The 22336-nt window shown below is 42.2% G+C and overlaps 1 protein-coding gene across 6 annotated transcripts in view; it reads right to left on the reverse strand.

The window, feature by feature from the left end:
* Positions 1–22336, reverse strand: part of cxxc5a (CXXC finger protein 5a) — a 26195-nt gene that overhangs the window by 2017 nt on the left and 1842 nt on the right. For 4 of the 6 annotated variants that reach the window (XM_017417932.3, XM_037979165.1, XM_037979166.1 and 1 more), the window contains one exon: positions 11934–12938. In XM_017417932.3, the coding sequence (XP_017273421.1) occupies positions 11934–12728 (795 nt within the window). In that variant the 5' untranslated portion in view covers positions 12729–12938. The remainder of the gene's footprint in view (positions 1–11933; positions 12939–22336) is intronic. The other 2 variants (XM_037979167.1, XM_037979168.1) reach the window with 1 other exon arrangement.

Consider the following 22336-nt stretch of genomic DNA (forward strand, 5'->3'; position numbering starts at 1 on the left):
GGGCCGCTCGGCAAACATTTACGCACCCACACACACACACACACACTCTCACAGCGAACCAATATGTATTCAAGTGCAGTCGCACACCTCCACAGACAGCAGCACGTTAACCGACTGTCGCAAATACACCCCCGAAATCACACCAAACCGTGAGATTGTTCCACTGAAATTCTCCTACACGCCGGAGTCAGACTCAGTTTTCCATCCGCTCTCTGCATTAATGAAAATAATCATACCGAGTGAAGCAGACGATCCATACTGTCACTGAAGAGAAAAACACCACCAATGTCATGCTTACGCTGCTCCCTGACACAACGGTTTTACCTGTGTGTGATCGTGTGTGTTTGTCTGTTCCCAAAATATCTCATCAATGGATCTACAACGGATTAACTTTTGGAGCCAACCTGATTCAAGATGGCTGCCACAGCCTACTGACCTTAAACGAAAAACAACAACATAAAAATGGCAACGGCGGCCAGTTTTTCACAACATGACCTATAATGTGGCGTGGTAGTGGCTAAGAGTGATACTTAATACGTGTCGTGAGCTCTAACAGAGTTCACAAGATCTTCGTTTACATTTTGCCATTAACTATTTGGGAGTCAACGCTGCCTATCTGTTAGCAAAATATCTCATAACTCAATGGACAGTTTTTAACGAAACCTTCGGAGAATAACCACTGCGTGTCCACCTACAGCTGATTAACCTTTGAGGTCAGCCCAATTCAAGATGGCCGCCGCAGCTAGTTGACATTCGCCATCACAAAAATGGCCATAACTCAGTCGTTTTGACTCATATTGAGCTCAGATTTGGTGTGGTAGTAGCTGAGAGTCACACACTCTGAGCAAGACATCATTTAATACCATATGACATTGCACACGTCTTCAAGGTTTGACCAAAATGGCTGCAGTGTCGATATTTTTAAAAATAAGATGCTTTTTAATCAAAAACTCTAAAATAAGTGCTAAGCCCTTAATCGCAACGGAAGTTTTACTGAAACCGAATTAAAACCAAACTGCACCCACCTCGAACTCATCAGCCACGCAGGATCGTGCATTTCGCTGCACGGCTCTCTTTACGCGTCTGAAATGACAAGTTTTTTTACCCAAAAGCAGTTCTGAGTCGAAAGGCTCATTAATTCAAAGAAAGTTTGCTCAGAACCTAAAACAACAGCAGCCGTAATGACTCCTCGGGCCCAGAACCGTTCCTCCACCTTTGGATCGGCACAGCCGAGACCTTCTGGCTGTTATTGTTTGAAACTGAATGACAGCAGGGTTCGAGCGCCACGGGTTTCGTTTACTTTCCTTCGAAACGCTAACTCCCGCTGACAAAAATAAAACACTTTCGCTCGGGTAAAAAAAGACCTCAAACAAGGTAACGATTCTGGTGATTTGAGCCAAATAGATGCTAGTTGTTGTGTTTTATTTGTTAAATTGCCTCAGTTAGGGATAATCTGACAGCTTAAAACACTGAAACCCACTGTGCTGTTTTTAATCCGCATGAGCGTGCCAGATCGTGACAGCATCCCAACCTCATTAAATGTTTATAGATGTTCGATGGGTGCAGGATTGAACAGTTCTGGAAAAACTTATCTCACATGAAATTAGGTTCAGCAGGCATACACTGCTAATTCTTTCAACGCGCTCTTTGCGTTCATAAATCCCCCCTTTAGCCCAAACGACCCGGAGGTTAACAGCCGACATATTGCAGGCGTCCGTGTTAAGTTGCCGCAGCGTCTCCTCCATCATCTCCGCGGTGACCTTTCCGCAGCAGTGCTCGGCTGCGAAGAAGCGAGGACAGCAACATCTGGCGCTGCCACAGATGGTATAAAAACCCCGGCGAGGGCCGGACTGACCATGACGTAATGTGTGGGAGGAAAAAAAAAACAACACACCCCTCGAGTGAGCAGCAACGCTGTTTTTCCTCATTATCAGACATGTGCAATCAATGGAAAAAATGGCAGCATTTCAGGAATAGAAAACCTCCTTCCTTCGCTGATTGCAAGGGTTCATTCAGATGGGATCTGTGGGTGTGAAGTGGCCAATCACTAACAATCGATGGACGTGTGTGTGTGTGTGTGTGTGTTTTAAACAAAGGTATTTGTCTTAGTGTGGCACAAACATTTTGTGTGAAAAAAAAAAAGGGAAAAAAAAAATGCCACTAAAAGAAGGCGTCTGTTGTTAGGTGTTAATGATGCAAGTTTCTGTAAGCCATCCAGAATTCGGCTTGTGCCCCGGGGCATCAGTGAGCGTTCAGATTATTGTTTTCATTGGAATCTCGAAAAGTCAAAAAAAAAAAACCAAAAACAAACAAATAGAAAGAAACAAACAAAAACCGACACAATCAACTCAAAGCATCTCCACATACAGCGTGGTATGTGGGATGTAACACTGTCTGCCTCTGAAAAAAAGAACAAACATTTAAAACATTAGTGACCTCCAGCTGGCACAAACGCTCACTGTTTGTCTGACAAAAAGGGGGGGGGCGATGCTTTCTCCTGATCTTGCTCTCCGTTCCCGGAGTTTGTTGTCACTGATATGTAAATGCGCTGATACGGTTTATCTGCCTTGGAGCAACAATACACGCATTCTGATCCACCTGCTCAGCTCGTACATCCTGTGTTTGGCTGATTATACACATCCGGGTCACCGCTATGACCAGCACTTCAAGAGGCAATTGAGTTTGTCATTATTTCTTCTGCCAATTATTTTCACAAGCACTTCATTATTTTTAAAAGAGCCAGTTTGTGAAAGGTCAGAGTGATTGCTTTACTTTTCTTTGTTCCAGTCCAGAACCTTGACATAAAACACATCACCGTTTAGTAGCTGGCGTTACGGTTGACGTTTGCTTTTGCTCCTTTTCATTCAGAAAACGGCCCGAAATGAGCAGTTATCTAAATAATTGTAGATTAAATTGCAGCTAATTTGTTAATTAATCAGCTAACTGTCACAGCTCCGGGCATAAATCAGAGACTAATGATGGTAAATGATGGTAAACACTTAAAACCAAATCCATCATTTCCAGGCCAATCGTTGGTATTTATGTTCTTCAGCTGCGTGCCAAAAGACATGAGGTGGAAAGCCGACACAAATAATTTGTTGAAGTAATCCTCACAAATGTTTGCATTTCTGTGTGTGAGCAGTAAAGGGCCAAATCATTTTATGAATTAAAGGCCTAAGTAAGTAAGTAAGTAAGTAAAGGCTTTATTGTCGTTGTATTAAAAACATAACGAGATCAAAAGTGCTACTCTAAAAGGTGATGATGTTAAAAAGAGTAGGAATAAAAAAAATCAAAATAAAGCCACATCCACAACAAAAACATCCATTCAATAGTTCACCATTGAATTTTAAATAATGAATAAATATGTATACGTGTAAAATAGTACTTGTACAAACACATTTTACATATAAATATTGCCCATACTGTCCTGCTATTGTTGTTGGGAAGAAGCTGTTCTTAGCTGTCAGTGCATCTTCTGGTCGATCTGTAGCGCTTTCATCACGTAAAGGAATGCATATCGCATATCGCCCAAAGTCAGCTGGCTGAGGAGACGATCCTGAATCGGGTTGGCTTCAAAAGATAATCAGTTGTAGATGTAATCTATCACATCCAGTAATTATTTCCTGAAAGTTCCAATAAAATTCATCCAGCGGTTCATGAAGTATTTTTTTTGCGAACAAACAGACGGTTGACTCCAAAAAAATTTTAAGCGAACATCTTGAGCGATCCGCGACAGCTCAGGCTATCTGTTGGGATGCGGACCGGGCCGAGGACGGTTGGCTGCGGCGGCCATCTTGAATCGGACCGACCCCTGAAGTTAATCGGTTCCACGTGCGCGACCGGCTATTACTTTCCGCGGGTTTCCTTTGAATTTCTGCCGTGGTTCACGACGAAACAGACTCACACACACAACAGAAACATTGTGCAACAGGGGTAACAGTCTGCCTTCATCTTCCGGCAGGGGGCGGTCATAATTACGGCCACAGAATAGATTTAAAATTGATCATCATCACACAATCAATATATTTGCAGATATAGTTATAGATATATATAGATATAGTTTGCAGACACAAACTGTTTTCCAGATTTGCCGATCTGATGACTCCCCGCCGCCCTGAATGCCCACAGCTGATTTAAATGAGACTGAAACGCTAAAAGCCTGCAGTGCTTGGAACATGACGACAGAAGATAAGGAGGGTGAAACATGTTAGCTTAATGCATCTGATATTATCACAACAATTACCAATAATATTACAACTATATGTTTTCCTGATTTTTGGCAGCTTTATAAATAATAAAGCTCAACTTATTCGATTTTTTTTCAGCAGCCGATCTCGTCAAAGCTGATTTAATTGTTTGTTGGTTTTTGGCCTATAAATATCACCGTTTAATATTACTACACATGACAATCTACATCATTTTTTTTTAGAAAGAAGAAGCTGTGATTGTCTGTCCTGGAGTCTGATGGGTCAGCATATGGTTGATTGGAGGCTCATTTTGAATGCAGCTCCAAGTGGAACGTTATCCGTAATTTGGGTCTAAAAGTAACATTTCCTGCTGAATTCAGTTAATTTCAAAGAAATACCGTAAGCTAAACAGAATAAAGGGGACAGTTCAGATCTGTTGAAGTGGGGTTCTGCAGATCTTTGAGCTATTCAAAGCAAACTTTATTTATAAAGCACTTTTCATGCAGCTGATAAAAAACCCTAACAAGATCATTTAAAACAGTCATAGGCTGTGGAAGGAGTAAACAACGGTGACTGTAAACATGAAGGCATCAAAGAAATCAAGGAAATGCAACTCTAATAATGGAAAAACTTTAAACACACCCCAAATTGTAGAAATACAATCATTTTCTGACAAGCTCACAGCCACTCCAAGACCAGGGCCAATACCAAAGAGGATTGCCGCCGTCCTAAAACAGCTTCAATCTTATAAATTTCATAGCAGTTCATCCAAATGCTATTTAATAAGCCTTCACAACACTGTTAATGTTGCATTACATGGTTATTATATTATAATATTCCTGCAGGAAGTGTCCCAGGCTGCTCCGAAGTGCAGTTGCTCGCTGCTGATGCTGCTCTTTGTGCTTACGAACCATAAAGTTTTGTGCAATCAATTGACGGAGATTTGGAGCTCAATAAAACAGCGTTTGCATAAATTGCTGTTAAATGTTTGAGCTTTGAGCTGTTTTAAGATGGCACGAATCCACTCAGGCTAGAAATTAGTCAGATTTAGGCCTTGTCCACGTGGGAACACGGTGTTTCTGATCTTTTTTTTTTTTTAATTTGCCGTTTCTAAGAACGTCCTCGGGAACACACCACTGTCTTTAGAAACGTCTTCACTCAACCCCTGTAACTCTGTCACCGAACTACGCCACAAACAGGAAACAAGACTGAATGTGTTTGTGTGGATGCAAAATGTAAACGACAAGTCGAAGAGGACGACCTCACTCCACAGGGAGAGGAGAAGGGGATGTGGACGGCCCCTTAAAACTCTGTTTCTCCAAACTGAGGTCGTTCAAAGGGCGACCTACGACAAGTAAGATACTATTTGCTCATAACCATTCCACGGAAGTTCTGAACTTCTACTTTGAGGTCTTGCCACATTCCCTGGTAAATACAGCATTGTTATTTTAATATTCTGGTCTGAAAGACTTACCCCTGCCAATAAAGGCATCCCTGTCAGCGGAAGCGTACAGACAAAAGGGCGTAGTGTCGAGTACATCGGCCCACAAATGTCTTCTCTGCTGCTTATTATGCTCAAGAGAAGCTGAAGCTGAATATTTAGGAAATGGTCAAAGAGCCTTAAGTAATCAGTCAGCTGATCAATACCACTTTGTTTCTCGACGTGAAAAGTTTTTACCTTAACGCAGACGTCAGTCTGCAGTGACACCTCTCTCTTTCTCTTCCTGTCCCTATTAACGCCCACCCCCCCGTCCAGTCCAACATGTCCCTCCGCCTGCCCAGCAACTTGCCCACACATCCGTGTATCTCAGCGTCAGTCTGCATGCTTGTCAGTTTGTATGAGTCTCTGCTGTCCTGACTGTCTGGTGTTCGGTGTCTCGGAGGCAGGGAAGACAGTGAGGGAATACAGTGCTCCCAAATCAACATCTGATGCTGGCAAAGTGGCTCCCAGAGGAAAACACTCTGCTCAGGTGTTGGCTGCGCATAATGACAAACAAGTCTCTGAGAGTATTAGTCTAAGAAGTAGACGAAAGCCCGAGCTCTTGTTTTATAATATGTTTAAATATCAGCCACCCAGCAGTACAGTAGCTCCTCAAAGTGCTGTGACATTTAGATAAAAAAAAAAAAACAACAACAACGCTGAGTACAACTTTCAAACCCCCGACTCTTTTCCTGCGCCGAATGCCACTGCTGAGACTGACACCCCTGGAGGGTATTCAGACGTCGAGCAGAAAGGAACTGCCTTCGCACTTATTTCTCTCAAATGTAGCATTCCCAGAATAAATCCAGACATCTTCAGCCAGCAAGCTACGAGGTGGCAAAGGCCTCAGCATGCTAACTCCCCCTCACTTGCCAATTTTACGCTCTTCTTTGAGCTGCCACGAGCTTTCAATGGAAACCGTCAACACCCTTAAAATAAGCACACTGCTGCTGCTGGACTGCACTTGTGTACCGGCGTGTATGCGCTCGCAGGCTCGAACAAACACAGGGGGAAAGAGAGGAAAGAAAAAAAAAAAAAAGCCTCTCAATGCAAATGCAGTAAAGCACAGGCGAGATATTTCCTCCCGGTTTTCACGCTCACCACCCTGAGCACACACAGACACCCACCACCCTCCGAAGAATGTAAGGGAAAGCAGTCGAAACTATCTAAGAAAAGTGACCGCCAGACATATTTTGAATGGGAGATCATGCCCCTTTTTTGAAAGAGCATGCTGCGAATAATAGTCACAGCAGACGGGGATGTACCGTGCCATCTTTGATTGGAGGGGAATATGACACTCAGGGGCTGTCTGAGCTGCAGCTGAGCCTCGCCGCAGCTCTGTGGGATTCTCGGAGCCAGGAGATCTTCTTGCTCTGGCACAGGTGGTGCCCACGTCGCCCTGAATATGCATTCAAGCTGCTGATGGAAAGCAGCAGAAATCTCACCCGGACAAACAGAAATCGCAGAAATCAGGAGATCTAAACCAATTCCAGCCGTTTTTCGACATTCGCGACCTCCCTGCTGCTTTTCTGCTCTCTTGCTCTCACTTCTGACGCGACGCCGCGAATCTCACCCCCTGACATTTAGCTCGCACCGATGACATCACGCCGGCTGGCGGCGCGGCCCGGGCGGCTGTAGTCTCTGATCTAATCACCCGCTGAACAAGAGCTGCTGACTTAATAACAAAGCCTTCCGAGGCCGCTTTTGGACAGTTAATGGCGAATTTACGAGTGCCGCGAGTGTGTAACAGAGGGAAAAATGGGGGGAAATTGAAACGTTTTTACTTCTGTCACAGCCCTGTAAAAATAGAGGATTGATGCTGCGAGTCAGGTTGCAGATCTCTTTAATGCATTCCTGCCTGGTGGAAAAACATTGATCTCATTTGGGGATTTAATCTATTCGCAATACAGTATTTCATCTGCGTAACTATTTACAGATACAGACTTTAAAACTGTCAAAATTGACAATGTATTATAACAAAAGTATGTTAGGAACAACAACCATTAGGTTAAAAAAGAAATAGGTTTTAAAAAATAAAATTTTGGGCAAACTCCGACATCAGTTAAATGTTGGAAATTTATTCGCACCACTGATAAGAGGCTGACAAAACTGACTGTTTCAATAAATAATAATAATAATTTTAAAAATTCTTATTAACTTGAAGCTGGTTAAAAAAATGTTCAAACAAATCAATTTGATCCTTCAAATAAAAGAAAATTTTGAGGCAATTACTTCTTTGTTTTTACTCTAGTATACAATGTGGGCCCCTATTAAAGGAAAAGTTCAAATCTTTAAAAGTGGGACTTTGGGGATAGGTTGTAAACAATATCTCACCTGCTGCAGATAGCTCTTTGAAAGACCCCAGTCTGAAGAAATCCAGATTATTTCTGACTGGATTGTCAAACATACAGCTACTCTGAGTGGGACTTCATTTCATAATGATTCATGCAAACGCTATTTTATAAACCGTAACATTTGCAGTCGATATCCTTCACGTGGTTATTCCAACAGAAATACTATTATATTTTTGCTGATGTGCCCCAGGTTGAACTAGAAATGCTACAGCTAGCTGCAGGAGCAAATATATGTAAATAATCACGTGATGTGGAATTGACAGCTGGGTAGAGATTTATGAAAATAAGATTCACATTAGCAATCTGACATCTTTGTGATTGGGGTCGTTTTAAAACGACCTCGATCAGATTGTTTGTTAGCGAGTCAATGTGGTCAACATTAAACACCACTTCTCCAAACTGAGCGATGTGCAACAGGTAAGATGTTAATTGTTCATACCCTAACCAAAGAACACCACTTCAAAAATCTGAGCCGTTGTTTTCTGTTGGCAATTATTGTATTTCCTGACTTGAGGTGCCAAAATATCCAGGAAACTTTCCTATTTAGAACAACGTTACCTAACATTTTTTGGCATCACAGACCAGTTTGATACAAGACAACTTTCCCATAGACGAGTGGGGGAAAGAAGTTCACCAGCATCATTTTTTTTTATCATTCTGGCTTGGATTAGCTTATAGGTTTGCTAGTATGTGAACAATAAATATGACTGAGTCAGAAGCAGACCTCAACTGATCCATACATGAGTACCAGTCCATGACCCGGTAGTTAGGAACCCCTGATATAGAAAATAAAATGTTTTAGTGACTGTGCACAAAGCAACACAGCACATACTATATATATATAAATATGTATATTTATATATATATATATTCCTAAATGAGTGGTATGTAAATTGGCATGAAACAGCCAGAGTTAAAGATGGCGCACTCTTTTCAAAACGTAAATAAGAATATAGTTTTATACTATTTTTAAGGGGAAATAGAGCACCCTGAAAAGGTTTAGGCAGCCCAGGAGATTTAAGCTTTTTAAATAATAATAATAATATACAGTGTTTCAGGCCTTAATTGGCTTGTTTGGGCTTTGACTTGTGAGCAATCAGATTTACGAAAGGCCAAATGATGCAAATGTCAACGCTTTATAAATACACTAACTCTTCAAACTTAGTTCCAAGACAAGGGCAGCCATGGGCTTCTCAAAGCAGCTGCCCAGTACTCTGAAACTCTTTAATAATTGATGCTCGGATAGCCAGAGAAGGTCATAAAAAGGTATCAAAATGTTGTCAGATTGTAATTTTTTCCCCCCCCAGTTTCTGTCATAATTAAGAAATGGCATTTAGCAGTAACAGTGGAGGCAAGCTTCTGGTCTGGAAAATGGAAGACGCTCTCTATAGGGCTGATAAAAAAAAGCAAATCTAAATGCCCGTTTTGAACCGTACAAGACCTTCAGGAAGATTGAGCAGAGTTTACTGTGATGGCGCGCGGTCATACCGTGCATCATGGAAACAGATATGACCTTCAAGAAAAACTTTTCTGCATCATCACTACAAAAATCCATGCGACAAGTTGGCCGAAAGACGCCCAGACAAGGCTGGCGCATTTTTGACCCAAGTTCTGCAAAGAGTTCAAATCAAAATGTCATTTTTTAAGGCATGAATAAGGAAAAGACACCTTCTGGGGGGAAATGATGAGGGTAGAATTAAAGACGTATTCAATTAAAGCAAAATCTGGGAGCAAAAATTACTCATTTCAAAGGAAATTCAGGATAAAAAGAGGCTCGTAACGCAAGATAATGACGCCAAACACACCTTAAAATTCAGTGTGCTGTCTCAGCAGAAGGAAGATGAAGCCTTCAAAGGCCGCTAAACTAATAGTTAATGCAACACTGCCACAAAACTTAAAGTTATTTGCCGAAAGAGGCGTTTAAAAACAGCTTTCCCTCCAAAATAGAAATCAGAATATCTGCAATACACTTAGCTGGGCACAAAATGTGTTAAACTCACAACTATTAGGACCTACTTTCCCCTCTGTAATGATATTAGGACTGGAGTGATGAATATATTTCAGCTGGTGAGCATTTATTTAATCTTAGCTGATGCAGTGAGTAGCTCCTTGTGATTATTGATGAAAGAAATCAAGTCAAAAGACGTTCTGCTATCATGGAAACGATGAAGCGCCACAATCTTCTTCTGCATCAAATAAAACAACTAAGGAGACTGAAGCTAATAAATTGGCTTAAGATCTGCCTGATGGGCTGTTAAAACCTGTACAGATAACGATGAGTCATCATCTTGGAGGGAAAATGTGGTCAGAGGAACAGATCTTGTGAACTTTTTGAAAAATGTAACTAACAAAGAGTCAGCAGGAGAACTCCCGGCGATGTTCAACGGCATGAGTCAGAGAATTTCCACACACTCGTTTCTGAGGAGAACTCAAGGTGTTGTGACTAAACAGCCTTAAGAAAACCTTCACAGTGAGGTTAAGTGAAAAAAAGGATTCAATTTGTTACAGAGCATAAAGTTTGGACTCTGGAGCAACGGCAGGAGATCAAATGGTCGGAGGAGTCCAAATTTATTCAGAAAAATCATCCACTTCCACCATTAAAATAGTCAACATGAAGTCTTAGTGAGAATTATATGCACATTTAGATAAAAACAAAGTAACGTGTGAATGATAAAGGTCAACCAAATGTGTTGTAATTTGAAGTTAAATGGTCATTTAAGTAAATAAATGTGGGCAAATGATGGCAAAAACAGATGTGCCTTGACAACTTTGAAGGGAAAAACCCTCTTTGAAGTTCCATAAATCAGACGAACCTAGGCTAATCTTTCATTTTTTATTTTAAAAACAAAAAGAGTGAGAAAAAAAAAAAAGAGAAGCGATTTTACTCAAATCTGAGTTACGGGCATCTGATTATGGAAGGCCAGGCTCGGCACATCCTTTCAGCTCACATCACGAGGTCAAGCTGACATTCTGAATCACCATCAGGAAAAGATCGTAGCACAGCCATTAGCAGTTTGAGGCATAGATCCGGGTTGTGTCAGCTACACCGGCGGCCCTTCCGCCAGTTTATTGTTCACACTGTGTTACATGTCTGTCAATTCGTTACGTAATGGCAAAAGGGGCGCCATCATCCAGAAAAGTTTGTTTCCGTTGAGACGAAGCGTCTGCGGAGATCGATTTCACGATTGGTCATTCTGCCACCACAGCCGGGGGTTAGTAAGGCCACCGAGGGCGATGGGAGGTAACAGACAGGAAGTAAGACAGGAAGTATGGAGGGCCATTTAGATGAGCAGGAGTGTCACAGAAGAGAAGGACAGTGGCTGCAAAAAGAAAAAAGGGAGGGGGGGTACATGTGCCACACTGACACCTGGTGCTCCAGATGACAGCTCTGCAGCCAGATGGACCTCATTAAATGCACACTCGTACACAAACATACCCACACATGTACACTGACATACAAACATACTGTACACATACTCACAATTGTGGCCACTCGTCCTCCACATACGCTATTTTATTTACATTTCTGTCACAAAGGCAATCAAAATACGGAAATATGGAGGCCTTGGTGCTTGTGTGGTCATGGTGGGCAGATTAAAAAGACCCTATGGTGCACGCTTATCCTGGACGTAGCCACCGCACTCCTCACCACCTGTCATTTCCTTCCACCAAATACCCCACTCTACTGTTTCTCTTAAAGGGGAAGGACATTCAGGTAGCCTATTTATGACTGAAAATTTAGATTTTTTTTCAGTTCGTTTTGTATCTTTTCTGACTTAGAAGTAATTCATTCAAATACTAGTTTTTGTCGCCCCATTGGAGACTGTTGGTACCTCTTTAAACCAAAACCCATTGAGGTTGTTTTCACCTAACCCTGAAAACCGGCCCACATCTTAACCACCACCCACTTACCTCCAGAGCAGCAGACGGCTTCTTCTTCAGCTCCTCACATTTGCGAAACTTGCAGATCTGGTGGCCCGTTTTTCTGTTCCGGCAGCTGCTGCACTGCTCGCAGTTAATCCGCCGTCGGCACGGTGGGCACATGCCGCAACGTTTTCGTTTCTTTTTACCGGAGTTGATAGCAGAGGCCAGCTCGCTCTGTGCTGGGTATTCGGCCAGGCCAGCCATGTGAAGTGCGCTGTCCGCCAGAAAGACTCCAGCCGGCGTCATGATGAAAAGCCCCGGGTTGAAGGGGAAGCCACCCCCTACTCCATATGGGAAGTCGACCGGACCACCTACGGCGTCCGCGACAGACGTACCCTCCAAGTCGTTCGCCCCCAAGCCTGTATCTCCACCGCCAACTCCCACTCCCATGCCCCCAGGCAGGAGCATGTGCTCCATACCGGCCCGCTTTAACAGTGCTGCTGCCTGGGCAAAGTGCAGCAGGCCATTCTGTCCCTCCAGAACCTGTTCTAAGGTTCGGTCCAACTTGGCTGCCGTCAGTGTGGAGACCGTAGGTTGAGGCGGCGGGAGCGGCTGAGGTTTGGCCGAGTGGCTCTTTGTTGCGCTACTGTCCGTGTGTCCATTGGTGGTGGCAGAGGAGACTGCTGTATACTGCGACAGGGTACGGGAGTTCTTAAGGCTCTTACTGAGGGGCTCGCTGATGATGCCACTTCGATTCCTGCGCTCAGTGACAGGAGAGTCCGGTTTGCAGCTGCTCCGCTCCAGGTCCTTGGTCTGGCCCCCTTCCGACAGCCCGCTAGACATGGTCCAGAGCGTAGGTGCCTGGGTCGGGGGTGAGGGTGGAAAGGGGGCAGGGGTGAGCAAACTTTTCCTCGGCCCGTTCTTTGCTCCGGTGAGAGTGGTGCCTCACCTCAGCGGACCAACCAGCCGGCCAACGACAGACAGGCACCGAAGCCTTCTGCCCCCCACTACAGCTCAGCCCTCATCCACGCTCTTCCATGGGCTGTCAGGTAACTTCACACAGGGAGAGAAGAGAAGAGATTCATTACACATTAACGATCACCTCTCTGAAACCAGACTTGTTGATTAACAGTTTCTTGCTCACTGTCCAGCTGACCATTTTTCTGCTGTATAAAACGTATTTACTATTTTGCTCAGTTTTAGCTCCGTTTTTTGGTCTCCTTTGCTTTTAACAGCCAATCACTAAGTGTGTTTCGCTGCAATTTGGTGCTGAGAGTGGTGCGCGGATATTTTTAGAGCATTACGTCTAAAAGCTGTCATGCATGGCTGAAAAACCCACGTTATCAGAATGGTGAAAATCGAACAAAAAACACTGCAGATCATACGGCAGACAAGATATGAGACCTAATGAAGTTGATAAAAGACGCAGAATATGGAAATCATCCCTTTGGATCACCAGGCTACATTTCTACATTGTCATATTGTTTTCATGCGTGGCAGAAAATCTACAATCAGCGTCACTAAATCGGCAGATTTGATAAACTAAACATCCTGATCTTGAACAATAATCCAACGAATTACCAGCTAGCATTGAAAACCTTTTTTTTTTTGTGTGACAGCTTTGAAGCCATGACTAATATTCAAAAAGTACTGCAGAAACAAATATTTACATGATGTTCAAGTTGATAAAAAGGATATAAATATACATTATAGATATCATAAATATGCTTTGATTGGGTATACGTGTTTGATTCAAAGGCTGAAAACCCGACCAGCTATACCAATGCTCAATTAAAATTCAACCCAAGAAAAACAGCTTTCATAATACCTTTAATTTTTTTTTTTCTTCTTCACAAATCAATCCACTAATCAAACTTTACACACTCGCGAGCGATGAAGCAACACCCGCTTCCCTGCCGCTTCTCTGATTGGCTGGCAAAGAAATGACAAGGTAGGGAGCCAAATCCCTGCTACTTAATAAAATAAAAATTAAGGAATTAGTTTTGACTGAGGACACTCATTCCCTTAATAAATGCAGACACGTTACAAGCTAAAGGAGTGCTCGCTATGCATTGCTACCGAAAGCCTATCAGGACTTTTACTCTGTTCCAACAACAAATGTGCACTACTAGAGAAAAGTTTGGACACACGAGGGCTCTATTCAAGATTTTCACTGTATATATTTTGCACTTTAAAGTGACACATAAAAAGCCACAGTGCAAATGCTTTTTTTTTAAATCATATAGCCCACACGGCCACTGTTGCAACACAGCTTCCAGACTGTTTGACCTCGACATCTGTTTGCATGTCTTGTGGGTCAATGAGATTTTTCTGGTAAAGTGTTTTTCAATAAAAGGTCATCATTTCTGAATTCATCTGTGTGGCGACCGCTGAAATGAAAACAGCAGAAAGAAAAACAAGAAAAAGAAAGTGGTCTGTGAAAACATCACAATTAAACCTGTTGACATCTCCTTTGGGGGCAACTTAATATTGTGAAATATAACATAAGGCGTCTTAACCTGCTTAATAATTAAAAAAAATACACGTATTGACTGTGAATTACATTCTCGCTGATCTGATAGAAAACCTGAATCACAGTATGGTTGATAATAAGAATTCGACACTGATTAGCCAGTCAGAAAGTCATTTGCGAAGCCTGTTGATTTGATTCACTGATTTATTCAGATATATTGGTCAATTATCATCTTCCCTTTTTTTTCTAGTTTCAAAACACATGTCGGATGTACTCTTTAATTTGATCACTTTAATTATTTAATCTCAAATGGAGTTGCCGGACTTATAGACAGGTTAGGAAACTCCTAAACGGACAGAAATGCATCCAGCGTGTGATTCCTGTGACTGCGGTGAAAAGAAAAATGATGCTGTTTTTCCCCTGACCTGTCCGTGTTCACAAACAAGCATACCACCTCCCACAGAAAAGCCGAGGAAATGGCCGGGCGAGTCCTTATAAGGGAAACAAAGGCAAAGGGAGGGGTAGAGGATGGAGAGGGGGTGGGGGGGTTGTCTGTGCCGTGTGTGGAAATTGGAAGGCCAGAATTAGTGGGAGGTAAAGCTTCAAAGGCAAGAGCGCAGCCCCCACATTCTCACCAGCTCAGGGGGATGTGGCGCCAGAGAACCAGAGCCAGCTCCGCAGCCCCTCAGCCTTTCAGTTTCAGTTTCTCCCTCTACGGCACTGACCAGGGTCTGGTTTCCCAAAAGGCATCTCCACGCAGCCAGCATCTGTGCCCCGTTCAGGGGTAACAGCGTCGGAAAACCCATCGGGGTGGAACACGGGAGGACTGCGGTTTTATGACTGGACTTGAAAACGTTATTTTTCTTCAGTGGTCAGTTGTAAACGCTTATTTTTGTGAATTTAAGATTTCGGTCTCCAACGAACTCTATGGCTTGCGAAAAAACAAAGACAACAACTAAAATTAAAAGATTCGTCTAAGCTACTTATTGGCTAATCAAAATATTAAACCTCTAAATAGGTTAATGAAATAAAATAATATACATATGATAAAGATGAACAATCTGAGTTCTGAACAAGTTTTGAAGGCTTAAAAAATGATTTTTTTGTATGGCTGATGACCTAAAACTTTAATTAGCCAGAACACCAACACTCTGCTTGTATCCAACAACCAGCCTGCCTATGGTTTCTAAAAAATATTTATATAAAAAACTGATATGACACTTAATATCTTACACAGAAACACAGTCATTATACGAATCCTGGGCGTCACTAATGATTGCTACTGTTTAAAGGTAAAATAAGGTTTGAAATATCTATAATTCCTTTCTATTATTATTTTCAAACTTGAGACAAATAACAAGTATCTTGTAGATATCTGAATTGGGAGGGTCTTCTAGTAAAAATTCTATTAAAGTCCCAGCATTACTTTAGGGAATACCATACAACCACTGCCTTTCATGCCAGAGTTTTAAACCAAACCTTGAAGAAAAAAACATTATGCACAATCTCATGCAATTCTGCAATATCTCACGTGATCTCATGACCTGTTTGTGTATGAGTTGTGAATGACTGTCAGCTAACAGCACAACGAATTTGAGCTCAATATCTGTAAAAAACACCAACGTTTAGCCCATTCTATGTTGGCCATCATGAATTGTCTTGACTACAAAAGTTAATCAACTGCAGATGTATAACCAATGATTACTTCCTGAGAGTTTCATTGAAACCCCTCCAGTGGGTTTTTGAGATATTTTGCAAAAAACAGTTGATTCTAATAGTTTAGGGCAAAGTTTTGAACACAGATCAGACGATCAGTTAGCGCGTTAGTACAAGCCTCAGCTACTGACACACCAAGTATTAGCTCAGTATGTGTAAAACTGAGTTATCTCTATGCTTGAATATCTACAAATATCTCATTTGTCCCAGGAAGAGTTCACTTGAAATATCTGAAATAGTATTTCTGAGTATGACGAATAGCATTATTGATCGATCAAATGTTTGTTTTTATATGAAGACCTGATTCAAGGATTCAAGGACTTCTGCCTAATATATGGTAAACCTGCTCGCCATACGCATCTAATCTTCAGTGACTTTCAAAGTGACCCAAATCCATCAAGTTTTAGAGATGATATTTTAAAACTTGCAGGTCGTATCTTGAAGAGCACCGTTTCTAAAGTGCATAATTTGTATTAATAAGCAGTACGTTTAGAATACCGAGGACCTTTATGATAATTATAATGCTTTGTATCACAAAGATTTAAACTGTAATGTGACAATAACAAAAATAACACACAATAAATACGTAACTTGTCTGGCAGACACTAGTGTTCAGATAATAATGCTTTGATCTGTATAGATTGACAGCAAGCACCCCTCACGTCTTTTTGGCCTCACACTCATTCCCCTGTGCTGTATGCACCATCAGTCCCTCCGCCCCATCAGTCACACTCTTTCCATCATCATAAACCCTGAACGTGGCATATAGTCTTTGGTTAATCATCCTCCTCCACTTCCAGCAGCACAGCTCCTCGGATCCCCTCGCCACCTCATTTACGCAGGAGCTTTATGTCCTCGTGCGAATCGTCTCCTAACCCACCGCTGCAGCTAGCAGAGAGCGCAGGTGTCATTCGGCAGGTAACTGATGTTGTCGAGTCGCAGAAGCATGTTCACTTAGCTTTTTGACAAATAGAGACTGAATGAAGTGGTTAATATTGGGGCGTTTTGTTGTTGTTTTTGTTTTGTTTTTTTGTCTTTTACAAAGATTTGTGAATTAACCTGACAAATGCCTCTAATTAGCACTCACATAATAAAACCAACATTGGTTGCGTTTATTGCACGTCAAGCTGCTTCAGTCTATAAACAAGTCTAAATATTTTTCGTTCTTGAAATTTCCCTGAATTTTGTGTGTCTCTGTGTGTTGCTCTGTCTGCACGCGACATGTTGCCCAGGATTAGTGGACAGGGATAAAGACCCGAGTATAAATGTTCCAGAAGATCAATATGGTCCAATGTGAGTGATGTATTTTCCACACTGACCAAAGAGCTCAGCTAGAGTCTGTAGAGCACTGGTGTGTGCTGAGAACCTGTAATCAAACCATCTGGGAACAAAAATAATTGGCGGCTTCTTGTTTAAATGAACTCAGATTGCAGGAGGACAGCAGCCAAGGTACTGTAGGGTCACTTTTGGAACCGTTTCTTTGAAGCCCCATCATCGTTACGCAGAGCGGCGCCTTTTGAGGCGGCAAACTTGAGTGTACGATGATTACTTTCATTTTATTGGTCAATACATCATTTAGTGCAGTCAACAAACTGCCAATCCAGCTGGCAAAGATGCAACAATACGTGCCTAATTCAGCCGTGATTTTGGAATGTTTTGCTCGCGCCTCCGAACAGAAAAACCTCGGCATCGACTGGTTATTTTTGTTGACGAATTAGCAATTAAAGCTGCCACATCGCTGAGCGTATTTGGTTTGTCGCAACCACAAACACGTATTAGAACTAGACACGGGAAAGTGACGCGTAAGTTGAAACCAAAGCAAAATAAGCGCCCCCTGTAGGCAAGTGCAGTATAAGTTCATCCCATAGACTGTAAACAAATGGGATATTTTCCTAAATGTAAAAATATAAATCACTTTTTTTATTTTTAGGAGTCAACTTCAGTTCCTGCTTTGCTGCTGATGCTCAAATAGTATATTTTTTCTAACTTATTTTAGTTTTATTTAGTTATTTGATGCTTTAGAAAAGGTCATTTGACGCCACGACTGTGTGTCTGGGCTGGAAGTCCCACCTCTCTTGTGCACAGACTCTGGCTACAAGAGTCCAACAAGGCAGAGTCCATAATCAGGATATTTTAGCTTCACTTCTGTACAACAGAAGAAGACGGAGAGCAGTTGTCCTTCAATACAACCTTATGACATTTAACACTGGCAAAAGACAATTTTCCCCCTTAAGTATCACATAAAACATGTTTTTTTATCCAGATATTTCTGCTATGGAGAAGTATTGTCTGTTTTGCTAGCTGGTATTTGTTAACAATACCTCATGCCCCCCTTAATAACCTGTGTAGGTTAGCTTTAATCCAAAAAATTGCATAAACCTTGACGCTTGGAGACCTAAAATTAGAATGCTGTCAAACTTAACTTGTCCAAAATCCTCTCCAAGTTCAGGATATCCCATTTACATAATCTGAAAAAGCAATAAAATACAGCTGTTGCGAAGATTATGGCCAATGGATACATTATGACGGCAAAGACACGAAATAACTGGTTATACAGTGAACTGTTTAACAACTTTCAGGTTTAAATTTTGTAAATTCTTTGCGAAGAAGAAGAAATCAGCAGGGATTGCTCAGTTTTTCTTCCCTTCAGTGTTGACATTTATACCGACCTTGTATCTACATTTGGACGTTTCTCCAACCTTTCAAACCGAACAGCATCTAAGTTTCTGTGCAACTACAGGTGTGCTGAGGCTGCTGAAGGTACTGGTCTGTCTGTATTCAACAGAACATCACGTTAACATTGACTAAATTATCCCTCTAAGAATCGTCTTGAAATACAATTAATACATCTAAAATGTTAAACTTATTCGAACTTATTGTTATGTTAAATTTAGATGAAAAAGTGGAGGGAAAACATTTGAAGTATACATATTTGGGTTGTTTTTCTTAAGAGTGGTCGCTCGGTCATCCTCCTATCCTCAAATTTATCCCCCACTGCTGAGAGGTGGAAGGCGGGTGATAATGTTTTTGCCTGTGTGTTCATGCCTGTTGGCAAAAATGCCTCATGAGCCAGTGGCTGGACTTTAATAAAGCTTTCAGAAAGTAACTACTGGATGTACATCCACTGCTAATCAACTTTAGCATTAAAAAAACAAAATGGCTTTAATTCAGTCAGTCGGTTTTAGTCAGGTAAGGCTTGGTGTAGTAGTAGTAGTAGTATCTGAGAGTCATCCCCAACACATAGTCCAAGCACTAACTGATCACGTGAGCTCTTGCGATATGAAGTGCAGCTGCGTATAACTTGACCAAAACACCCGTAACAACATAAGAGGATTTTTATCCTAAACCTCTGGCACAAAAGGCATCGTGTATTCCTTCTACGAATGCTAGACCTTTAATTATTCACTGCACTTAAATCCCCACGAACATGACTTTTTGTTTCTTGAAAAGTCAAAGATTGTGGCTTGCAAAGTCTCAATTATCTCCTTTACTTTTTATAAAACTTGCCCCAGCGTATCCTACCATACGCAGGGGAAGAAAAGTGTTAAAGCTCCTCTTTTTAGCATTCAGACATTTCTACCAGCTCCGATCATGGCACCTAAAAACTGATTTATTTCACTGCGCTATTTGTAGCATTTCGTATTTGCATGTGTTGTGAACAGTCGCACGTGTTGAACACACAATGCCGTGCGTCTTCCATGTTGTTGTTTATTTTTTTACTCAAGTTGTTTGTGTCTAGTCTGTTTGCGTGTTCTTTTGTGTTTAGAGCTATAGGCTCCCTTATCCTCAGTTGTGGCTGACTTTTTTTTTTTTTTTTTTAGCAGCAGCAGCTTCACACTGACACATGAGACGGAGTAAACACAGCAAGCGTGTTTCATAAAATGCCAAACTTTTGGCGCTCGCGTAATCCTTACTGCGCTGCAAAACTGACCGTGCAGCCACAGGCTCACTGATCTGTCAAACATCTGGTAGGGAAGGCACAACTAAATAAAAATAAACTAATCAGGGTCTTCAGGTTCTTTTAAATGTCTGCAAAGAAACGATCAACGGTCACCAAAGCTTCTGAAGAATTGTTTTCAACAATGAATATCTTACCTGCTGCAGCTAGCTAGCGCTTTGAGTGACCTCAGTTTGGAGGAACAGTTTAATTCTGGCTGGACTGGTCCGAGTGGGACTGAGACCAAAGGGGATCGCTGCCATCTTAAAACAACTCTTACAGCAGTTTATGGAAACACTATTTTATAAAGATTCGATTAAGATATGAACGATTCTCCAGAACTCCATGCAGAAGGATTTCAACTCTAGATTTGTACAGATTCACACAATCAGTTTGGATTTGTAGCGCGGCCACGTGTTCATGTAGTTTTGGTCATTAAACGTGTGCCAGGAAAAGACAACTCATTAAATTATTATTATAAAATTTATCTGCACGCAGGTTGGTTTCTCACCGCCTAAATAAATAAAAGTTAAAGGTGTCGTTTAGTTTTGTGTACGAAGAACAGATCCCCTGAATTCACTTCCTTCTTTCCTGCTGGTTAGTGGTAATGTTTTCCCATTAGCGACGCCAGCTGTTCAGGAGGAGAACTGCAGCAGCGCCGGTATAAACAGCAACAAACACCGAGAGTGTGCTTCGGCCCTGATCATGTTGAATACGGTAATATTCAGAAAGACAAGTTAACTTATGTCCTATCATTTATAATGTAGGAAATGCATTTGCTGCTCACGGCTGTAAAAGTGTTAAGCTGCTGACAGATTTGTAAAATGTTGCACTAGGTCTCATTTTTATTGTTTGAGCTGGGCTTCATGAAACAATATGGTCCTTTTTATATTATTCAGGGGCGAAAAAACTAGTTTAAATAACTGACAGTGATTAATTTCTTCGCTTTATTCTGTTGCCCTGCATTGAACCTGACTGTGTTGAGCTGAAGCTCATACTGAGTCACATCGTACCGTGACTAAGGCTTGAATCATATCATATCGGTTTTCCGCTGCTCATGTGTCTTTAATAAATCAAATCGCTGGCAGTGGGGTCGAGATCCATATGGCGTCGCCGGCCACAGACCGACCGGAGTTGCACAACCCTATTCGCGTCGCTTGGAAAACAGCAACGCTCCACAACGCCACCGCTCCCGGTGAATGTTGTCAGCGCCGGGGCGCTTGTATGAACACAACTCATTTAGCATTCCCACGCTGCTCTCAGCTTACAGCTATAAACATGACTGGCTTGTTAACGCGGCCTAGACGCTTTAAAACCAATGTTTCACGTTCGGGGGGGGACCAACAAACGTGTGCGCAAATGAACGCGGAGTTCGCGACAGCTGACTGATGGATGAACGGTTGGTTAGTTCAGGCATTGATTTCAGTTCAATCAATAGGTGATGGAGGAAAGCGAAGCGCCAGTGGAGGCTTAATGCTTTTTGGGGCTTTTTTTTGTTTGTTTGTTTTAGTTGTTATTATGTTCAAAACCATAATTTATTACGAAAACCCCAAATCTATCACAACTTGGAGACGATATAACTGCTTAATATTCAACAAACACTGCCTTAGTCCCAACAGGTTTGCCTCTCCAGGACACGTTCTATCTGTAAACCCATATTCCTGCATTATTGATGAACTAAATAGTCCTGCTAATTGAAATCACAGATCACAGCCGCCCATCAAATGGGTCAAAACTGGGGGGGTAAAACAAAAAAGGTGTCATGGGCACTTCTCTCTGAACCTGCTTTAGAAACTGCCAGGAGGGAGCGTGGGTCCCTGCGTGAATCAGTCCGGTGTGAGTTTCCATCGCTGTGACGTCAGTGCATGCGCAGGTGCCAGGTAACAGCTTTTTTCCCCCCCTTTCTTTCTTTCTTTTTTTATCTTTTTTTTTTTTTTAGCGGAGGTGGGATGAGCATTGTCTCCTGATGTGCTGCCGCACGGCTGTGAATCATTGGCTCCGGAGCAGCTGAGAATACGAGCCCGTAACGCATCGATTCAGGCGACGCAGACGCATCAGCTCTCCATCCATCCTCTCCTCTCCTCGGTGAGCTCCACAACCTCCGATCGACTGTGCGCGCGCGCGCGACGCACGCGTGCGCACGGAGAGAAAGCCTGGTGGCAATAATTGGATTCAAGGCTCCATCCTTTGTCCAGAACCCGCTGCGTCTTCTTTCCCCCTAATTAGGCTGCGCACACAAAAAAAAAGTTAGCGGATGAAAACAATCGCGCCGCGCGCTCTGCGACTTCAAATTACATATGGAGCACCTGGAGCTGCCGGATTACT

The sequence above is a fragment of the Kryptolebias marmoratus genome, linkage group LG13, assembly GCF_001649575.2.
Source record: "Kryptolebias marmoratus isolate JLee-2015 linkage group LG13, ASM164957v2, whole genome shotgun sequence".
Taxonomy (NCBI): domain Eukaryota; kingdom Metazoa; phylum Chordata; class Actinopteri; order Cyprinodontiformes; family Rivulidae; genus Kryptolebias; species Kryptolebias marmoratus.